At 40.1% G+C, this 20,596-nt stretch overlaps 1 protein-coding gene across 4 annotated transcripts in view; it reads left to right on the plus strand.

Annotated features, from left to right (window-relative positions):
- FMNL2 (formin like 2) overlaps nt 1–20,596 on the plus strand; it is a 326,598-nt gene that overhangs the window by 234,018 nt on the left and 71,984 nt on the right. For all 4 annotated transcript variants that reach the window (XM_018063094.1, XM_018063103.1, XM_018063118.1 and 1 more), the window contains exons 5-6: nt 1,983–2,066; nt 5,001–5,153. In XM_018063094.1, the coding sequence (XP_017918583.1) occupies nt 1,983–2,066; nt 5,001–5,153 (237 nt within the window). The remainder of the gene's footprint in view (nt 1–1,982; nt 2,067–5,000; nt 5,154–20,596) is intronic.

Consider the following 20,596-nt stretch of genomic DNA (forward strand, 5'->3'; position numbering starts at 1 on the left):
GAAAAAAAAATTTTTTTTCTATTTCTAAGCTTGAAGAATGGGCACTTAAAAATGCCTCATGTCTTCTAAGACCTAGCCACATAAGGACTAATTTAAAATAAATCAAATGAAAATAAGGATCTGGGGACTCCCCTGGTAGTCCAGTGGCTAAGACTCTGAGCTGTCAGTGCTGAGGCCCTTGGTTTGATCCCTGGTGGGGGAACTAGATCCCACATGCCACAAAAGACCCTGTGCAGCCAAATAAATAAATAAAAATAAATATTAAAAGAAAATAAGCATCTGGAAGCAGACACTGAGATCATGTATGAGGTAGTGGTGTGAAGGGAACTCCAGCCTCTCCCAGTGGCCAGCCCCTTAGTTCTGGTCAGCTCTCCTAACAAAGCCACTTCGTGAGACCCAACAGGTCATGTGTTCTTTGCCAGTGTTTCCCCTCTAGGTCTCTTTTTGCACACGGCTGTGTTAAGTGCATACGTTTTGTAATGGCCTGCCTGGGCGCTGGGGGAAGGATGACGTAAGCTGTCTACATTTTCCATCTTACCATTTTCTGGACCTACCTGCAGACCTGAGGTTACATTATGCAGATGATAGGACCAGAGGAAAGGATGTGCTTGAGGATAAAACAACAAAATCCCCCTAAAAACAAAATTTTAAAGAAAGGCATTCTGAGCCCAACAAATTGGTTTTATTTTTCCTTTAAGACAAAAACCTTAAAAGGACTGCTCATCCTTTCAGACACACAGTAGAATTGTCCGACCGTCATTCTCATAGCTTCAAGACTGGTTTCCAAAGGAGCCATAGTGTCCATAATTGCTGGACCTTACTGGCGCAGTGTTCATGGAGGAAAGCAGCCATTTGGGAATGCTTTTGGCACATATACCCCAAGATTCGTTTTTGTGGTGGTATAGTAGATGCATTTACTTACTATTTGTTGGAATTTCTAATGCTGTGCAGGCTTGATGGGATACCACGTGTTCTTTGAAGGTGGATGTCCTGGAGGAGACCTGGCACATAGGGTAACAGGTGTTCATCCTCAGTATCTGACCACTCTGCTTCATCTTATGTGAAAATAAAAATGTATACACATTCTCAGAGAACTGCATTCAAACCCACCGCTCAAATGCAAGCTGATATCATTTTAAAATGATTTTAAACAATGTGTTTGTCACATCTCAGGTCGGTCGGTGTGTGTTGCCTGCGACTTTTTAAAAGGTTTTAACATTCACGGAAAAAACTAAGCAATCGTTATCCCTATGGAACTTCCAGAAGCCCATAAACACTGGTGTCTCATTGGCTAGCTGAGTGTTTACTACAGCATCCTGTGCCAAGAAGGAGTTGAATGTGGATTTGGAATCAGGCCTGGATTTCAGTGGTTATGTCGTCATGTCCCCAGTCTGCCTGATTCCCCATGCAGTCTTGGCTCCCTAAACAATCAGTCTGTCGATCTGTTGTAGTAGAAAAAGGACAACAGCAAGTTCCTCATTTAGAAAGTTTCTTACCTGTTATCCTCCTTCTACTAAGCAGTGAAATACACAGAAGGCACTCATACACTTTTTGCCCCCAGTCACTCACACGGACACGTTGTGGTTTTCTTAGTGGCCATATTTGAAAGCTCCTTCCTTATGTGAGATGGTCTGGGCTTAATGCTGAAGTTCCTTTCAGGCAGCAGATGTTTCTGATGGAAAAACAAGTTTTCACTGTGTCCTTTTCATGGTAGTGCGTGCTAAGTCACTCATTCGTGTTCAACTCTTTGCAACCCTATGAACTGTAGTCCACCAGGCTCCTCTGTCCGCGGGATTTTCCAAGCAAGAATACTGGAGTGGGTTGCCATTTCCTCCTCTAGGGAGTCTTCCCAATCCAGGGATCAAACCCTCATCTCCTGCATTGGCAGGCAGATTCTTTACCACTGAACCATCTGTGAAAACCCTTTTATGGTAGAGCATATGATAATCTTTGCCAATGAATTTTTTTTTTCCCCCAAACAGATGGGTGAGAGAGTTTCTGAATGAAGAAAACAAAGGTCTCGATGTTCTGGTAGAATATCTATCATTTGCGCAGTATGCAGTAACGTAAGTAAAACCTGGCTTGTTTCCTTTTAAATTTTATGTGGTCACAGAAGATGCAGCTCAGTGGTAAAATTAGATACCACACTGAGGGGAAAAACCCAGAAGCAGATGTGGTAAGGCTTAAGGAGGTTTGTTTCTGTTCAAGTAACTAAAAGAAAATCACATAATTGTTGGTAGAAATGCTTTTACGGCAAAAATAAAACGGGAGTAAGATCACCCTTAGAGGAGTCCTTATTTCAAAAGAAGTGCTTTCTTTAGTGCTCAGGTTTCATATGTTCATATGGCAGGATACTCTAGCAATTATTGGAAGAGGTATTATGATATATTATTGAGTGAATAAAGCAAGGTACAGAAGAGTGACTCCTTTTTTATTTTAAAAAAAACTTGTATGTGTATATTTGTATGTGCTAGTGAATACAGAGAAAATTAATGCAGAAATAGATAATAAACACAGTGGGAGTGGAGGAAATGGGGTAAGCAAGAGGTTAAATGTGTATATATTTGTATTGTTTTGACTTTTCCTTTATAGGGGGTAAAAAAGAAAAAATGGGGAAGAGCAGGAAAAATTGTACTATTTCACCTTACTTTTGTTGATTCACAGTTTTCTCATTTGCTAGGCTTCTGGAAAGATTTACAGTAGGAATGAAAAGTGTATATTTGAATGATGCATTCTTTTCTCCACTTTCCCTCTTTGATCGAAAACTATTCCAATATCCAGAGATGGACAGTCTCACACACACATATTAAGGAAATAATACTGTATTATTTTTAATTTTATTGGAAGGCACTTTGGCCTACATGGTGCTGTTTTTTTGGTCTCAGTTCTTTTTAAAGCAAGAACTTGTTTTTTTATTGCTCCACTTTAAGATGTAACCATGTGTTATCTTATAATCCTCATTACTTCCTTGAGAATTGGTGAAGAGAAAGCTATAATTATTCCTGCCTTGTTGCTGCAGAAACTAAAGTGTTAACTGAAACTGGCTTGATGAGTTTCAGTTTTGATAGCTTTGTATATGATATGGACTATATTAAGAAAATTCAACAGATAAGTTCTTATCTTCATGAGAAATTGTCTTCTGAACTATAATGCTATTGTTTATAGCATACTCTTCCAAAGGTTGTTTCTTATCTACCCCTATTACATCGAAAACTGCTAATCTCCCCTACACTTCATGTTATATGGCAAAATGGAATAGAAGTATTATCCTGTTGCATATTTTAAAATTTAGAAGAGTATTTAATAAGGAACTAAGGAAGGACTAAGAAACTTCAGGAATAATGGAAAAGAATTGTGTACTATTTGTAATATGTTTGCTGTAATCAACCTTTTACCCCATCACATCAGAGCTTATAAACCAGCTTTCCCAAATGCATCTATTCATAAGACCAGTGGGAAAAGGTCATGCTTCTCCAAGGGAATTTTTCTAATTTGAAGCCCAAGAACAAAGACAACAGCAACAAAAAAATAAGAACTCAGAGCTTTTTGTTCCTAATCTTCTACTTTTTTTAATTTTAGAATTAACTTTACAGTCTTTGCTTATTAGTCTTATTTTTGGTTTAATTAGAAAATTATATGTAGATAAGTAATTTACGTTTTATCCTTTCTTGAAACTAAATGGGCTGAAAAAATTTCTTGCTATTTCTTAGCATGTAGCAATTTTCTTTCCCATGTAATGTGAAACAGCAGACTCATGCAGCCTCCCTAAAACAGGAGCATTCACCAAGTTGCGTGTTTCCTTTTTCTGCTCGGTGAGGGGGTGGGGGGATGAGCTGAGAGGAGCATAAGGATGCTGAACGGCTGAACATATGGGGGCTGCAGAGTGACTTAGCACGAGTCTTAATGACATGGGTGATCTTAGGATGCCCCTAGGCTTACTTTCTCTGATGTCAGTTATAGGCTTCTATTTTTAATATTCAAGGATCTGTTTGATTACTCAATTCCACCTCTTTTCTGTTCACTGGTTTCTGGATCCTAAGGAACAACAGAATTGTTAGACCCATTCAGTGACTTTGTACATCCGTCTGTGTTATCTGGATTAGAATTTAATAGATGGAGAGTATCACTTAGTTTACAGATGGTTGGTCTAAGCAGATATTTTCTTTTGGCAGTCACACTTGTATAAAAAGTCATACTTGCTATTTCCAATATGTGTTATTGATATTTCTTCCATGATAGCCTCCAAAATCTTACAGATGATACTGATTAAAGCTGCATTCTGTTTATTTTCCACCTGATCAGGTGTTCTTGTTGGAACTATGGCTAGAAACCATTGACAAAATATATTTTTGAGAAAGTAGAGCTACTAACTTTGGCAGGGGAAAAATGCATAGAACACAGAGGCCTGTGTGTTAAAAATTTGTTCCTAAAATTATACAGGGATGAGCAATTTAGCCATTTATTCTAACATGGTTAACATGAGTAATAACCTCAAAAATATGCCAGAGAAACAACAGCCCTACTTTAAAGAGCACCACACTGGGGAGAGATTCCAAAATCAAAGCAAATTCATAACTTTGCAAGTAATGTATCACATATGGTTGGAAAAGCACATTTGCCAACGCACTAGGGGAAAATGCTCGGTGAAAATTGATGGGTAGGAATAAATTAGTATAAGCCTAACATATTGACTCGTTAAAGCAAAATGTACACAGCTCTAAGATCTTTTTTCCCTATCCCACCAGAGCTCATTAGTAATCAGTAAGTCAGCAAGCCTTATAATAAGATGCAAATAACAGATTCCTAGTTGTCATTCTGTATTTCTGAAGCTAACACATAGTCCATGGAAATTCATTTGTATTCCATTATCAGTTTTCTTTATTTGCAAAAACTACCCATATTAAGGTGCAGATGTGTAATTGGAAGGAGCAAGTTTTACACATCCATGTGTCTGTGTGAATCTGAATTAAGTCTTGAGTGGCATTTCTCTTTTGTTTTAGTTTTGACTTTGAAAGTGTGGAGAGCACTGTGGAGAGCTCGGTGGACAAATCAAAGCCCTGGAGTCGGTCCATTGAGGACCTGCACAGAGGAAGCAACCTGCCTTCCCCCGTGGGCAACAGTGTATCCCGCTCGGGAAGACATTCTGCCCTGCGGTGAGTGCCTGGATTCAGGAACAGGCGGGTTTGGTAGGATACGTTGAGACAACTTCTGTTGAGGATCCTGGGCTGTGTATGTATCACTTGTATCTTGTCCCACAACACTTGTGTTATCAACGATTCCAAATGTGGATTCCTACGGGAGTTCATGGGATCATCTGTTGGGCAATACTCAATGCCTTTAAGTAGCTCGCTGCACATACTACTCTTTCAGCACAGAAAGAAAATTCTTCCAAGAGACACAGTAGAGCAGTCTCCATAGACAGATCAGTTCCTGAAACCCAGGAGATGCTCACATCCTGGGCTGTTTCCTAGGTAGAGTCAGCACATTGAGATCTGAGAATCTCAGGAACTCCTTATTGTTATTTAAACCCTGTTCCTTCCTCTCTTCTTCCTGTGGGAACTCAGGTGTGTCTTCTGTGCGTTGTGTCCTTAGTCATAGGTGCAGTGATTATTTTTATTAAAGAGATGCCTTTAAGCATTGTTCCTTGGGTGGGGTGTGCTCTCCAATGTCAACCTTCCGTTTCCTCCTACAGATTCCTTCTCCTTTGGTTGAAATACCACCTTGCTAAGGGAGGATGGGGGGTGAACACCTGTATTACTGCTGAGTATATCACTGAAATTGTACATTCACTCATACCTACTGTAGAGCTTGGTGGGTTTTTGTCATGGAAAGTTAAAGTCTTTATAAATTCAGTTCTGCTCAGGATTTGATGTTTGAATAGTATGCTTCTTATCAGCCATGCAGATTTTCCTTGTTTGGAAATGCCAAAAATATTAACAGCTTTGGAATTATTCAGTAATAATAATGAAGAATTGTATGTCAATTCATCTCATGATTTTTGCAGTAGGTCAAGGGCTATAGGAGCCTGGTGGGCTGCTGTCTGTGACGTTGCAAAGAGTCAGACATGACTGAGCGACTAGGCATAGCACACGTACAAGTTTCCCAGGTGGTAAAGAAACGGCTTGCCAGTCTTGTTAATAAACCTAGAATTGACTTTTGGCCAAAAAAAAAAAAAGAATCGCTTGCCGATGCAGGAGATGCAGTTTCAGTCCCTGGGTTGGGAAGATCCCCTGGAGAAGGAAATGGCAACCTACTCCAGTATTCTTGCCTGGGAAATCCCATGGATAGTCAAGCCTGGTGGACTATATATAGTCCATGGGCTTGCGAAGAGTCGGACACAACTGAGCACATGCGCACGCGTGCACACACACACACACAAGGGCTATATAACCTGCTAGTCTGCATCAGCTTAACATATGGACAGAGGATTATGTGGGCTGATTGGAGAGTTGAAGGAGGGCCAGTTGTGCCTGAAGAACTCCATAATCACTCTGTAACCCAAACGGAAAGTCTTCCCATTGATACAGCTATAATGATGTGTAAGGAATTTAATTGACAAAAGTACATTTTTAATTTGCTTTTTCATTGTTTCTTACCTGGAAAGTATCATATACTGGCCAGCTACCATCTTAACAAGAAGTTATTTATCTTTAACTGCAGGATAATTGCTTTGCAATATTATGTTGATTTCTGACATACATTAACATAAATCAGCCATTGGTATACATATGTCCTCTCCCTATAAATCCTCCCTCCCATATAATTCATTTTAAATTGGAAAAAAAAAGACCCAAAGTATATAGAGAGACATGATGGAAATACTGTTTTGAGAAACTTGGGAAGCATTATGACATTTCTGGTTGGCAGGTGTGTTGACCACATAAGAAGCCAACATTGTGTTCTTTTGTGTTTAAACAGTTTCAGGCTCAGGAATGGAACATTTGAAATTCCTTTGACTCCTTCATTTCAGTTCAGTTCAGTCACTCAGTCGTGTCTGACTCCTTGCGACCCCATGAATCGCAGCACTCCAGGCCTCCTGTCCATCCCAACTCCTGGAGTTCACTCAAACTCATGTCCATCGAGTCAGTGATGCCATCCAGCCATCTCATCCTCTGTCGTCCCCTTCTCCTCTGCCCTCAATCCCTCCCAGCATCAGAGTCTTTTCCAATGAGTCAACTCTTCGCATGAGGTGGCCAAAGTACTGGAGCTTCAGCTTTAGTATCAGTCCTTCCATGAATACCCAGGACTGATCTCCTTTAGGATGGACTGGTTGGATCTCCTTGCAGTCCAAGGGACTCTCAAGAGTCTTCTCCAACACCGCAGTTCAAAAGCATCAATTCTTCAGCACTCAGCTTTCTTCACAGTCCAACTCTCACATCCATACATGACCGCTGGAAAAACCATAGCCTTGACTAGACAGACCTTTGTTGGCAAACTAATGTCTCTGCTTTTGAATATGCTATCTATGTTGGTCATAACTTTTCTTCCAATGAGTAAGCGTCTTTTAATTTCATGGCTGCAATCACCATCTGCAGTGATTTTGGAGCCCAAAAAATAAAGTCTGACACTTTCCAGTTTCCCCATCTACTTCCCATGAAGTGATGGGACCAGATGCCATGATCTTTGTCTTCTGAATGTTGAGCTTTAAGCCAACTTTTTCTCTCTCCTCTTTCACTTTCATCAAGAGGCTTTTTAGTTCCTCTTCACTTCTGCCATCAGGGTGGTGTCATCTGCATATCTGAGGTTATTGATATTTCTCCCAGCAATCTTGATTCCAGCTTGTGCTTCTTCCAGCCCAGCGTTTCTCATGATGTACTCTGCATATATGTTAAATAAGCAGGGTGACAATATACAGCCCTGACTTACTCCTTTCACTATTTGGAACCAGTCTATTGTTCCATGTCCAGTTCTACTGTTGCTTCCTGACCTGCATATAGTTTTCTCAAGAGGCAGGTCAGGTGGTCTGGTATCCCATCTCTTTCAGAATTTTCCACAGTTTATTGTGATCCACACAGTCCAAGGCTTTGGCATAGTCAATAAAGCAGAAGTAGATGTTTTTCTGGAACTCTTGCTTTTTTGGTGATCCAGTGGATGTTGGCAACTTGATCTCTGGTTCCTCTGCCTTTGCTAAAACCAGCTTGAACATCTGGAAGTTCATGGTTCACGTATCGCTGAAGCCTGGCTTGGAGAATTTTGAGTCCTTCATGGGCTCTCCAAAAAAAACAAAAAACAAAAACCAATATAGCAATAAATTTCATGACACTTGTTGACTTGAAGCTTCAATTTTTGTTTTTTAAACAACGTGTATCAGTGTATTCCAGGTCTAATGGATTCTAATTCTGTATTTGGTCATTTGATAGCATCTCTAACTTGTAAAAACAGCAACCAGAGGTACAGGCATATGCAACATATTGCTTTTCACATACCGAAAGATTGTCGGGCTTCCCTGATAGGTCAGTTGGTAAAGAATCCGCCTGCAATGCAGGAGACCCAAGTTGGATTCCTGGGTCAGGAAGATCCACTGGAGAAAGGGATAGGCTACCCACTCCAGCATTCTTGGGCTTCCCTTGTGGCTCAGCTGGTCGAGAATCTGCATGCAGTGCAGGAGCCCTGGGTTTGATCCTGGGTTGAGAAGATCCCCAGGAGAAGGGAAAGGCTACCAGTATTCTGGCCTGGAGAATTCCATGGGCTGTGTATAGTCCATGAGATCACAAAGAGCTGGACACAACTGAGCGATTTTCAAAGACTGTTTACATATATACTTTTTTTCTCTCTTCCTTCTGCTTCCTCTCTCCCCTTTCTTTTCTCTGCTGCCTCCACTTTTTGACTTTATTTTTGTTGGTCTTCTTTTTCATTCTTCCATGTCATTTCTGATCATCATCTCCTCCTCTCTCTTGCCCTTTCTCATCCTCCTGTCCCCTCTTCCTCCAGTTCCATTCATCTCTCATGTCACCACCAGATTAGTTTCTCTGCCTGAGTATCTTCAGTTCAAATGCCACCAGAGCTGCTTCTCTCCTTGTTGCCCCTGGAGCACCTTCAGTTTACACATCGATGACAGGGTTCAAACCGGAACATCTTGTAAGTCATGGGTGGCAATGACAGTGACACCCAAGAGAGCTTGTAGTGTGTGGCAGCCGAGCGTGGCACCTGCTCTCTGTGTTATGGTGTGATGACTGCATGGCTTCATTCCATCACCTTGTACTGGGATAAAGCCCAGTACCTTTTAAACTTTGATTCTTTCTGTTGTCATCTTATGATTCTTCATTTTAAGAGTTTGAGCCTTCAAGCAATACTGCATTTTAACTAATATTACAGGTTTGTTTGTTTTTTGACTGATAAAAAAGACACTTAGTCACATTCTGTAGACGATTTATTCTGGTATCTTTGTTTGATTAGAATATGTCTTCTGTATCCAAATGCAGATTTTAGTTTTCTCATCCCCATCCCCAGATCATAATGTAGATTCAGCAGTCTTATCCTGTATCACTTGACAAAAGAGTTGGTTAAAAACTTGGAGGAAGAAATGAGATTTCAAGAAATTTAAAACACTTCATATATATATATATATATATATATATAAAAGACAATAAATGTGGCTTGATTGAAGAAAAGGAAAAATGGTCTACTTTCAAAACAAAATTCTAATGGTGCACTCTCCTTTTCATATTTAGCCTTTTAAAAATACTTAAAATAGATGGTTAAGCATTTTATGACATGACATTCACCTGGAGTTGTATCAACTTGTAGATTCTGTACTATCATAAGTTTATCAGAGTAGCCAGTTGTAGAAATGTTTATTGATGCAATGGAAACCTTGAGTGTGCTGTCTCATAAGCTTTGAGTCTGGTGTGCCTTCAGTTAAGATAGATTTCTGTTACTGATCTAGCTAAATTAAATGATGTCTTTTATGCATATATGGACACTCTAGATTTTTTAAGGCAAAGATTGCATTAACTCAGATGTAAGAGAAAGTAATTTTTAAGAATGTCATGGTTAATGCCACTAAACTTAAATAAGCTGATTTCCCTGGTGGCTTGGATGGTAAGAGCAGCTGCTTACAATGCAGGAGACCCAGGTTTGATCCCTGGGTTGGGAAGATCCCCTGGAGAAGGAAATGGCAACCTACTCTAGTACTCTTGCCTGGAAAATCCCATGGACAGATGGAGGAGCCTAGTAGGCTACATTCTGTGGGGTTGCAAAGAGTCGGACATGACTGAGCAAAATCACTTTCTTTCTATAGTTAATAAATCAGTATTACAAGGTTTAAAAGAAAGTGGTGGAGCGTTAGGAATCTGGAGGGAAGATCAGATTTAAACTGGGACTTTGAGGGATGGCCAGAGTTGCTTGTCTGGGTGAGGAAAGGCTGTTGCAGGTAGAGGTAAAATGAACGAACATGGGAAGACCAAAATCTTACATCAGAGGTCAGATCTGTTTGGGATAGAGGGAAGATCCTGCCTCTCTAGGACAGAGGTTCTGTGATCTTTGCAGTGGGATAGGACTGTCTAGTGGTGACTGGGTCATAGACATACCAAACTGGGAAAGCCTTGCAGGTCACCCTTACTGACCTTCCCACTTAAAGAAAATCATGACCCCTTATTTTCTTTAATATGTATTAACTCCTACTTACATATCTTTCTAAGATTTCCAAGAACAAATTTTACTGTTTTTCCTGAGATTATTATCTTAATGGACTGGCATTTTGTGAAGTCATCATCACTATATTTAGCACTTACATATACTTATTGGATTTACATGAAGAGTTCAAATTTACATCCTAGTTTACACATCTTTAATCCTTTCTTGGCAATGTTTTTCATAGGAGTAATTTTTAAAATTGCTTAAAAATGAGCACAAAGATATTGGTAGCATTGATTTTTATTGGGGAGAAAAATAGACTTTGTTGAGTGTCCACTGTGTGCCCAGCACTGTCCTAAGAGCCCTCTGTGATTGTTCACTGCTTACAAGGCCTCTACGAGATACATACCTGCCGCTGCCACTGCTGCTAAGTCGCTTCAGTCCAACTCTGTACGACCCCAGAGACGGCAGCCCACCAGGCTCCCCCGTCCCTGGGATTCTCCAGGCAAGAACACTGGAGTGGGCTGCCATTTCCTTCTCCAATGCATGAAAGTGAAAAGTGAAAGGGAAGTCGCTCAGTTGTGTCTGACTCCTAGTGACCCCAGGGACTGCAGCCCACCAGGCTCCTCTGTCCATGGGATTTTCCAGGCAAGAGTACTGGAGTGGGGCGCCATTGCCTTCTCCACATACCTGCTACTACTAGTTAATACTGTTACTCTGAGGAAACCAAGGCTTCTAGCGGTTAAGCAACTTGCCTGGGATCTGAAGTGAGGTGGCCAGACCCCAACTGTCATGAAACATGATCCTGCCTATATATTCACAAAATGATTTTTTTCCCTCAGTGAATATACTGTTTTAATATCAGGGTGTCCAAATGGAGTTATGTAAATTGTACTGTGCAGAAGAGGACTTGTTAAGCCTTCCCAGAAACTGTGTCTTTTTCTACTTCACCCAAAGGTGCTAAATGCCCTAGTGGAGACCTGATTAACGTGCTGGATTTTATGTACTTTACAACCATTAGAAGATAACCATCATATAGAAACGTGAAGGAAGTTTCCTAAATGAAAGACAGGAACAAGAAAGTTCTCTATGAACACAGTTTTATTTTTACCTATTTGGAAATGAGGGCTTCCCAGCGGGCACAGTCGTAAAAAATCCGCCTGCCAATGCAGGAGATGGAGGAAACAGGTTTGATCCCTGGATTGGGAAGATCCTCTGCAGTAGGAAATGGCAACTCACTCCAGTACTCTTGCTTGGAGAATTCCATGGACAGAGGGAGCCTGGAGGGCTACAGTCCATGGGGTCACAAACAGTCAGACATGACTGAGCACACGCACACACATTTGCAAATGGGAATACATTGAAAAGAAGGTTTAACACTGGAGTGGATTGCCATTTCCTTCTCCAGTGCATGAAAGTGAAAAGTGAATGTGAAGTCGCTCAGTTGTGTCCAACTCTTCACGACCCCATGGACTGCAGCCCACCAGGCTCCTCCGTCCATGGGATTTTCCAGGCAAGAGTACTGGAGGTGGGATGCCATTGCCTTCTCCACTTACGAGTTATCATTTCAGTAGTAGCATTTTACCTTGAATTTTTATTGTGGGTGAAGAAGATCACCTAACGTTTTAGCTTAAACCATTAGAGTAGCACATAAAAAATATACTTGAGTTTTATGGTTAGAAGCGAAAACACTTTTATCTTGATTCTCAACAAGGAGATTGAACTCAGTTTTGTTCATTTTCCAACTTCTGTAAATTAAGAATGTAATTTCTGAAATGATCATTATTCTCTCCTTCTTCTCCCCCCGAACTATATAAAATCAACTCATATCTTCTGTAGTTCATGACTGAGACTTGTAATCTTTATTTTTTTCTACATGTATTCCTTTCCCTTAACTTTATTTATTCTGAGTTTTCCCTATGGAAGGATCTTGAGGAATTTACCTTATCTGCCAGCTTGAAGGGGAAAAGTTAAAAAGAAAAGTATATTTAAACAGTTATTCTCAAGGTTTGAAGTCTGTTCACCAGATGAGATGGCAGATGTTGGTTAAAATTTTCAGTAACGCCTACCTTAGAAGCAGAGAAAATGCTGAAAAGGAGTAGAAGCAGAAAGAGTAATGGATGATCATTATAGCCAATACCTGGGTTTTATTTCTGAGGAAGGGGCAATGTTGAAGATGCCCCTTAACCTGCTGGACGGTTGACCTGAAGATCTAAAGTTGCAGAAAATGCAGTACCCATGTATAGAAGAAAGACTTTGTAAATTCTTAGACTTTCCAAAAATAATCTGTAACTATAAATTGTCACTTTTCCTTTTCAGCACATTTGTAAGCAGAAACAAGTTTGAAGTGTTAGGCTGTTGTGTTTCAGATTTTTGCATTTCTTTTTTATTGGGTGTTGTAAAAAGAGAAAAATGTACTTGGGTTGAGTGTACTTTCCAGATTCTCAGCTCGAAAATGATTTTAATGACCTTGCTAGTAGAAATGGTGACAGTTGTAATTATAGCTTGTGGGTGCACCATACTGGCAGATGTCAGGCATTTTTCACTGTGAGGTTTTCTTCCCTTGTTCCACTTCTTTATTGGGTCTTTTGTCCAATAGAAAATCGACTGAAAGAGACTATGTGAAAATGGAAAAACAAGCCTACCTGACCAGTGCATTGTTGGGAATCTGGTTCACAGATTCTCAGATCAGATCTAGGACCTGCCTCATAGGCTGTGAGATTAACAGTTCCTGTAAAGAACCTGGCAAAGTAGTGTGTAGTCAATAAATGTTAACTGTATAAGATTGAAAAAAATACTGAAGATGACTTAGCAAATTCCTCCAGCTACAGTCTGGTACCTTCATCTGCAAGATTGATTGCATCCATAATATGTGAAGGGTGCATTGCTAAATGCTGAGGATACAGAATGACACATGGAATAATACATTTGTACATAATATATTCATTCTTGATAAATGAATTTTTCATATTTGCATCATTATATCTTCATAAAATTATAGGAAAGTGTTCGAGAATTATTAGCCTCATTTTACAGACAAGAAGGCTCAGAGAAGTTACCCGTAGGTAGTAAGTGATAGAGCCAGAATGTATAATCCGAGTCTTCTAACTTCTTTCCACTCTGTCAGTGTCTTTCTATACGATTTGATTGAGAAGAGTGTGTGTGTGTTCATGCTCCTACTAACACATGTTAGGTATCACTTGTGTATAACCAGAACTAATTATATGGAACCTTAGAGACTAGACCAAACCTAGAGAAGAGTCATAACTTGGTCTGCATGTGACACATGAGGAAGGTTGGGAGGAGAAGGTAGCAGCCAGGGGAGGAAGAGAGGGCTGTAGGAGCAGTGGTCAGCTGTGAGACAGCATGGTTTGTTCAGGAAACAGTGAACAGATAAGTCTGGCTAGAAGTCATGTAGAGCCAGGTTATGTACTGTGTCATGTACACATACAGATGTGAGAGTTGGACTGTAAAGAAAGCTGAGTGCCAAAGAATTGATGCTTTTGAACTGTGGTGTTGAAGAAGACTCTTGAGAGTCCCTTGGACAGCAAGCAGATCCAACCAGTCCATCCTAAAGGAAATCAGTCCTGAATGTTCATTGGAAGGACTGATGTTGAGCTGAAACTCCCATACTTTGGCCACCTGATGCAAAGAGCTGACTCATTTGAAAAGTCCGTGATGCTGGGAAAGATCAAAGGCGAGAGGAGAAGGGGACAACCGGGGGTGAGATGGTTGGATGGCATCACCGACTCAATGGACATGAGTTTGAGTAAACTCCAGGAGTTGGTGATGGACAGGGAGGCCTGGCGTGCTGCAGTCCATGGGGTCACAAAGAGTCGGACGTGACTGAGTGACTGAACCAAACTGGGTACTGTGTTGAAGGCCAGGCTGTGGAATTGTCATTTTGACACATTGACAGTGATTTATTGAAGGTTTATGAAAAGAGGGGCCAAATATTGATGAACATAGAAATATTTCTATTGAAAAGTCACAAACATTAGTTTCCTTGGACACTTTTCCCATAGGGTCATATCCTAATTAGCCACTCCATAGCAAATGCCTTTTATACAAGGAATATAATTGAAAAACAGAAAATTCGAACTAATGGCCCTTCATTCATTTGATGGATCCTGTTGATTCATGTATTCCCTTCAAAAAGCATGTAAATGAGACCTTCCAGGTTCTGTTCTAGCTATCACCTGTTTCTCTGATAGGAGAATCAGATGAACAGAACATTTCAACAACTGAATAGAAACAAATGTTCCTTAGGAGTTTTGTGTAACCAACACCCCCCACATATCTCTGTTTCTGTCTCTGCTTCCCCCACCTGCCTCACTCCCACTTCAGACTATCTGGGTTCCACTCTTTCAGCTCTGTTTCTTTTGGCTTTAGAGACAGAGAAGTGCTTGGTTCATTTTTTTTTTTTAGCATCAAGTATTAATATTTTATGAGTTTAATTGATAGAAAAACTATGCCCAGGTGATGTCATGTCTGAATAGTCAGGGAGAGGAAACCTAAAACCCCAAATCTTAGTAAAGTTCTATTAGTCCAGACCTTGGAACCATAAAAGACTAGTACAGTTATGCCAAATGATGTGATGTACTCAGATGGCATTGCATTCCGATTGGGCTGAATACTAACATTAGCTTCCAAGGGAGTTCTGATTGCTAGTCTTTATTTATAGGTTTATTTAGTTTATTTAGTTTAATATCTGAGTAGTTCGGTTACTTGAAGATACTTTTGTAAGAAGAATAAAATATGCCTTGTCTTTTTCTGTTGCCAGTAGGACCTAAATATTACAAACCTCACCAACGTTAGCATGGAGACTTCACGGAATATTTTCAAAAACCTTCTTGATGGACTCTGGGAAGACCTGGTTAGGTCAGTTCAGGGAACATTCCATTTAAGGTTCTGCAGTAACGTACTGTTCTTGGATAATAGGAGCTCAAAGGGAGAGGCAGACATGTACAAAACTGACGTGTAGGAATATGTCTAGAAATAAATATATTTCAAGACAGTAGATGTGTGATCAGACTTTTTTTTCTTCAAGGCACCACTGGTTAAATAGCAGTTTCCGTTTGATTTTGGTGCTTTGCAGATGTAGGTCTTGAAAGAAATTCAGGGTTTGGTCACATGTAGCTTTTGATCAGAAGTGGGTCTTCTCCTGTACACGTAAAATTATCATAGACACATTACTTATAATTAATTCTCATGTTATCACCCGCTGTTATTTTTTAAAGAATACTGCTTTTATTTTTTATTTGTTTATGATGCTAAGAACTCTTACCATGAGATCTACTTTCTCAACAATGTTTAAGTATATGGTACAGTGTCATTGACTGTAGGCAAGATATTATTCAGCAGATCTCTAGCACTCACTTACCTTGCATAACCAAAACTTTATACTTGTTACTAGCAGTTTCCCATTCTGCCCTCTCTTAAGGCCCTGGCAGCCACCATTCTACTCCCCACTTTAGTGAGTCTGACTATTTCAGGATTCTCATATAAATAGAATGATATAGCATTTGTCCTTCTGTGACTGGTTCTTTCCACATAGTGTACTGTCCTGAAGGTTCATCCGTGTTACGACGTATTGCAAGATTTCCTTTATTTGAAAGCTGCATAACATTCCAGTGTATGTATCTACCATAATTTTCTTCTTTTTATTTCTGTGACTTTTAATTTTGATATCATTGAAAACTGAAAAAAGGCAACAATAGTACAATGATTCCTCCTCATGCTCTTTACACAGATTCAGCAATTGTTTTAACATTTTGTCCACTCTGCCGTTTGCACATTTGCTTTGTAAACGTACACACTTTGTAACCATTTGAGAACAAGTTACAGAATCATGCCTTTTACACTTAATTATTTTTGTGTAGATACCCTAAGAACAAAGACATGCTCTTACATAACCATGGTGTAATTCTTAAATTCAGAACTTTTGCATACTGGCACATTTTTAGTTCAGTCTGTTTAGTTATTCCAGTCTATTTCATAACATTTTTTCAAACTCTGTCCAGAATCCAACACAGGGATCATTTATTGTGCTTAGTTGTGTCTGCGTAACATCCTTTTCCTTGGAACCATTCCTTTCCCTTTCTTTTTTTTCTTAAATTGAAGTATAGTTGCTTTGCAGTGTTGTGTTAGTTTCTGCTGTGCAGCAGAGTGAATCAGCTGTATGTATACATCTGCTCTCTCTCTTTTTTTTCTTTCTTTCCCGTTTACGTCCCCACAGAGCACTGAGTACAGGTCTCTGTGCTCTACCGTAGGTTTTCATGAGGTATCTATTTTATACATGTTAGTGTATATATGCCAGTCCCAGTCTTGCAATTCATCCCGCCCTCCTTACCCTCTTAGTTTCCTGGCCAAGGACTGAACTCTTGCCACAGCGGTGGATGCACCAAGTCCTAACCACTGGGCTGCCAGGGAATTCACAACTCTTTCTTTGTTTTTCAGGACTTTCATATTGTGTGTCTATGTGAATATATAAGTTAATTTTTTATTGAGATATAATCGTTGTGTAACGTTGTATAACTTATACAGTGTGTTGATTTTGTATGTTTATACATTGCAGTGATTACTACCATAACATAAGGTAACACTTCTGTCACACCGCCTCATTATTATTTTTTAAAACCATATTTTATCCATATTTATCCACTTACCTGTTGATGGGCATTTAGGTTGTTTCTAGATCTTGGCTTCTGTGAATAGTGCTGCAGGGAATGTGAGTGCAGATACCTCTTTAAGATCTTGGTTTCAGTTATTTTAGAGAAACCTCCAGAAGTGGGATAGCTGGAACATTACATGGACAAGTTCTATTTTTGTTTGAGAAACCTCCATACTGTTTTCCATAATGCTTGTGTAGCTTGCATTCCCACCCGCAGTGTACAGGAGCTCTAGTTTATTCTTGTTAACACTTGTTTCTCTTGTCTTTTTTGATAATGCCCATCGTGAAAGTCAGTATGAGGTGCTTTCTCTTTGTGGTTTTGATTTGCATTTTCCTGTTAATTAGTGAGCATTTTAAATGTACCTGTTAGCCATTTGTATGTATTCTTTGGAGAAATGTCAAGTTCCTTTTGCCCATTCTTTAATTGGATAATTTTTGTTTGTTTTTGCTATTGATTTGTGGGAGTTTCTTGTATATTCTGGATATTAACCCCTTATTACATATTTGGTTTGTAAATTATTTTCTCCCATTCCATAGGTTACCTTTTCACTTTCTTTTATTATGCTTTTTAGATTGATGTAGTCTCACTTGTCTGTTACATTCTTAAACCTGAGGAGCTCGTTCGGAATTACTGTAGCATTTGTTTTTTTAGACTTTCTTACAGTGAGTTGTGGTTTAAGGACACCAAGACATGGTTATAACCAGAACTCTAGTGAACGCTGTATCTAGTTCAGGCTTGAATACGTACCTGGTAAGAGAAATTCCTGTGTATCTACTCTGTGGTCAAGTAGATCCAAGAGAGCTACTTCCCCAGGTTTTGTCTGCTGACCTCGACATTCTTTTTGCTTTCCGGACTCAGAAATCGAGGTTTGAGTTGCCTTGTCATTTATTAGAAATCAATTGGTTGGCTCTCGCTAATCAGTCATTCTAACAGTCTTTCAAAGCAGAGATAGCCTCTTCTGCATGGCACCTGCTGCCGGTGCTGGGCGAGTCGAGGTGCTCACTACCAGCTCCTGCGCAGATGGATTGCCACCTGTGAAGTAGGCAGCGCAGCTGTCACCGTAGTACTAAACAGGGCACATTGTATAGGTTTCTTAAAAGATATTTATTTGTGCCAGTTGCTTAAATTTTTTATGTGTTTTACTCCCTATAGCGTTGACAGTAACTTCCACATTTATTATTATTTCATGTAACTTATAAAACACTGGTGCATAAATTAATACAGCCGGTTAGAGTCATTTTTCTTTGGTTTTGATCTTAAGTCAGTTTGGGCACATGTTTCTCTCCACACACATAGACATTGGTGAATACTACTGGCAGTTCTTCCAAGACAGTGTCTTACTATCTTTGAATGTGAGGGTAATGTTTCGTTTTCATTCAGTGCTTGACAAGAGAGCGGGCAGTTCTCACAGTCGATGGAGAAGAGTGCTGGAGAAATTTGGTGGTGTTCCTGTCAGAATGACCTCTCAAAAAGCAGGATTTCCTTAAAACTCTTGAGACCTCAAAGAAACAGCTCTAAATATCCCTTCTCCATTACCTTGTCTACAAAGGACAGGAGCTCCAAAAGTTGGACTCAGGGTTGTTTTCTGCCTCTGGGAAACCCCTGTTTTGTGTCCACAGACCTAGAGTCTCAAAACTCATGCTTGCTTGTCTGGAGGAGGAAGGGTAGTCAGGAAGGCATTTAGTCCCCTAACCTCGTGGTCCAGGCATTGGGTCACAGCCCCTCTATACATACGGATTACCCTTGTTTTTCCCTTTGATAGTTCTCTGATCCTGACGTCTTAGAGAACCAGCTCCAAGTCACCAGAGAAATGTAATTCCTGCAGAATCTTGTTTGACTGTTCCTTTGAACTTGAAGGAATTGTTACATGTATTCAGAATGAATAGGTTCTCAGGATTCTCTAAATGTTATGAGATGTCAATGAAAATGGTGAAGTACAAGACCCATGAAAGCAATGAGAAAACCAGCGAAATAAGCCAGAGCCAACTGTTTCAGAACTCTAGAGAGTAAAGTCTTGTAGCAATCTGGGAAACATCGATTTAGGAAAAACAACTGGATCTCAGTAAGAATAGCTAGCTTTGTGACATTTTAACTTGTGCTGTTTCCCCTTCCTCCTCCTCTAGATCCACAGTAGCCTCTAAAACTATTAGTTCTCATAATCTGAGTATAAACCACCAGCCTGGTAGGCAGTGGAGGAGGAGCAGAATGGAGTTGCCAGCCTTCTTCCTCCTCCTACATTGACCTGGATGGACCATGAGGTTTGGAAACTGCTAGTGAGGAAGCCAGTTTCAAATCTCAGTTAAGGGAACATGTACCATTTACTGCTGAAAAAATCTAGGGTCAGTCAGGATATTACATGGGGCAAGACTTGAGCTTATCTGCCTCAGTTATCCATAGGAGACCATAGGGAAGCTAGTACTGCCTCCCACTGGGGCCTTTTTCATATATCACAATGCACTGGGGCAGTCTCCAACATGGCCCTGTTTTATATGTTTCATAATAACTCCAGGAAGAAAATATTATAGTTCTTGTTTTGCTATATGTAATTCTGTGACAGAGCACATGCCAAGGATATTAGATTTCCACAGAAGCACCCATATCTTCTACTGAGGCAGTGATGTCATCCTTGTAAAACTTAGGTCTTTGTGGAACGTTTATTCAAATAGCCAAGGTGGGATGATCAGTGTTTGTGAAAGATGAAGATAGGTTAGCCTCAAGGGCTGTGGCATAGAACCGGATGTGCCCTTATCTCCCTTGTTAAAGATAATACATTGCATCATGTTTACTTGTGTTAACCTGACTAGGCAGGAGCTCCTTGTGCATGCAGTGTTTCACTGGGATGACTAATTTCATGTGAGTTGCTTGCATTTGTAATTGGTGATGGACTCTTGCTGTGATGTTCCAGCCCTACCTAAGTGAATCCGTGTGACTCATACGCTTGGTAGAGGTGTGTGGCTCTAATCAATCACCCTCATCAGTTTTCTCTGGAAAGTTACTCATGGCATTCTGTTTTTATTGGCATCCAGGTGGGTGTGTGTGGGACCAGGGAAAAGGATTTGCAAAGCTTAGTTGTTCTGATGATACTTGGGTCTTTTGCTGCATGTATTGTGGTAGAATTTAGCTTCTTCACAAAAACCCTCAGCTTGGCTGTCTGTTTACGGACCAGCTCTCCACTCAAGAGGACTTTGGGAAACATTCTTCCGTGGGATGATTGAAGTAGGGAAAGTGTTATCATCTTATGATCTAGTTAGCCTTCTGTCATCAGATGAATATAAACGTAGACCATCTGCGAGAGGTTTTTTTTTGGTGCAACTTTTTCTTTATTTGGAGACTACTGTACATCCATT

This window comes from Capra hircus, chromosome 2 (genome assembly GCF_001704415.2).
Source record: "Capra hircus breed San Clemente chromosome 2, ASM170441v1, whole genome shotgun sequence".
Taxonomy (NCBI): Eukaryota; Metazoa; Chordata; class Mammalia; order Artiodactyla; family Bovidae; genus Capra; species Capra hircus.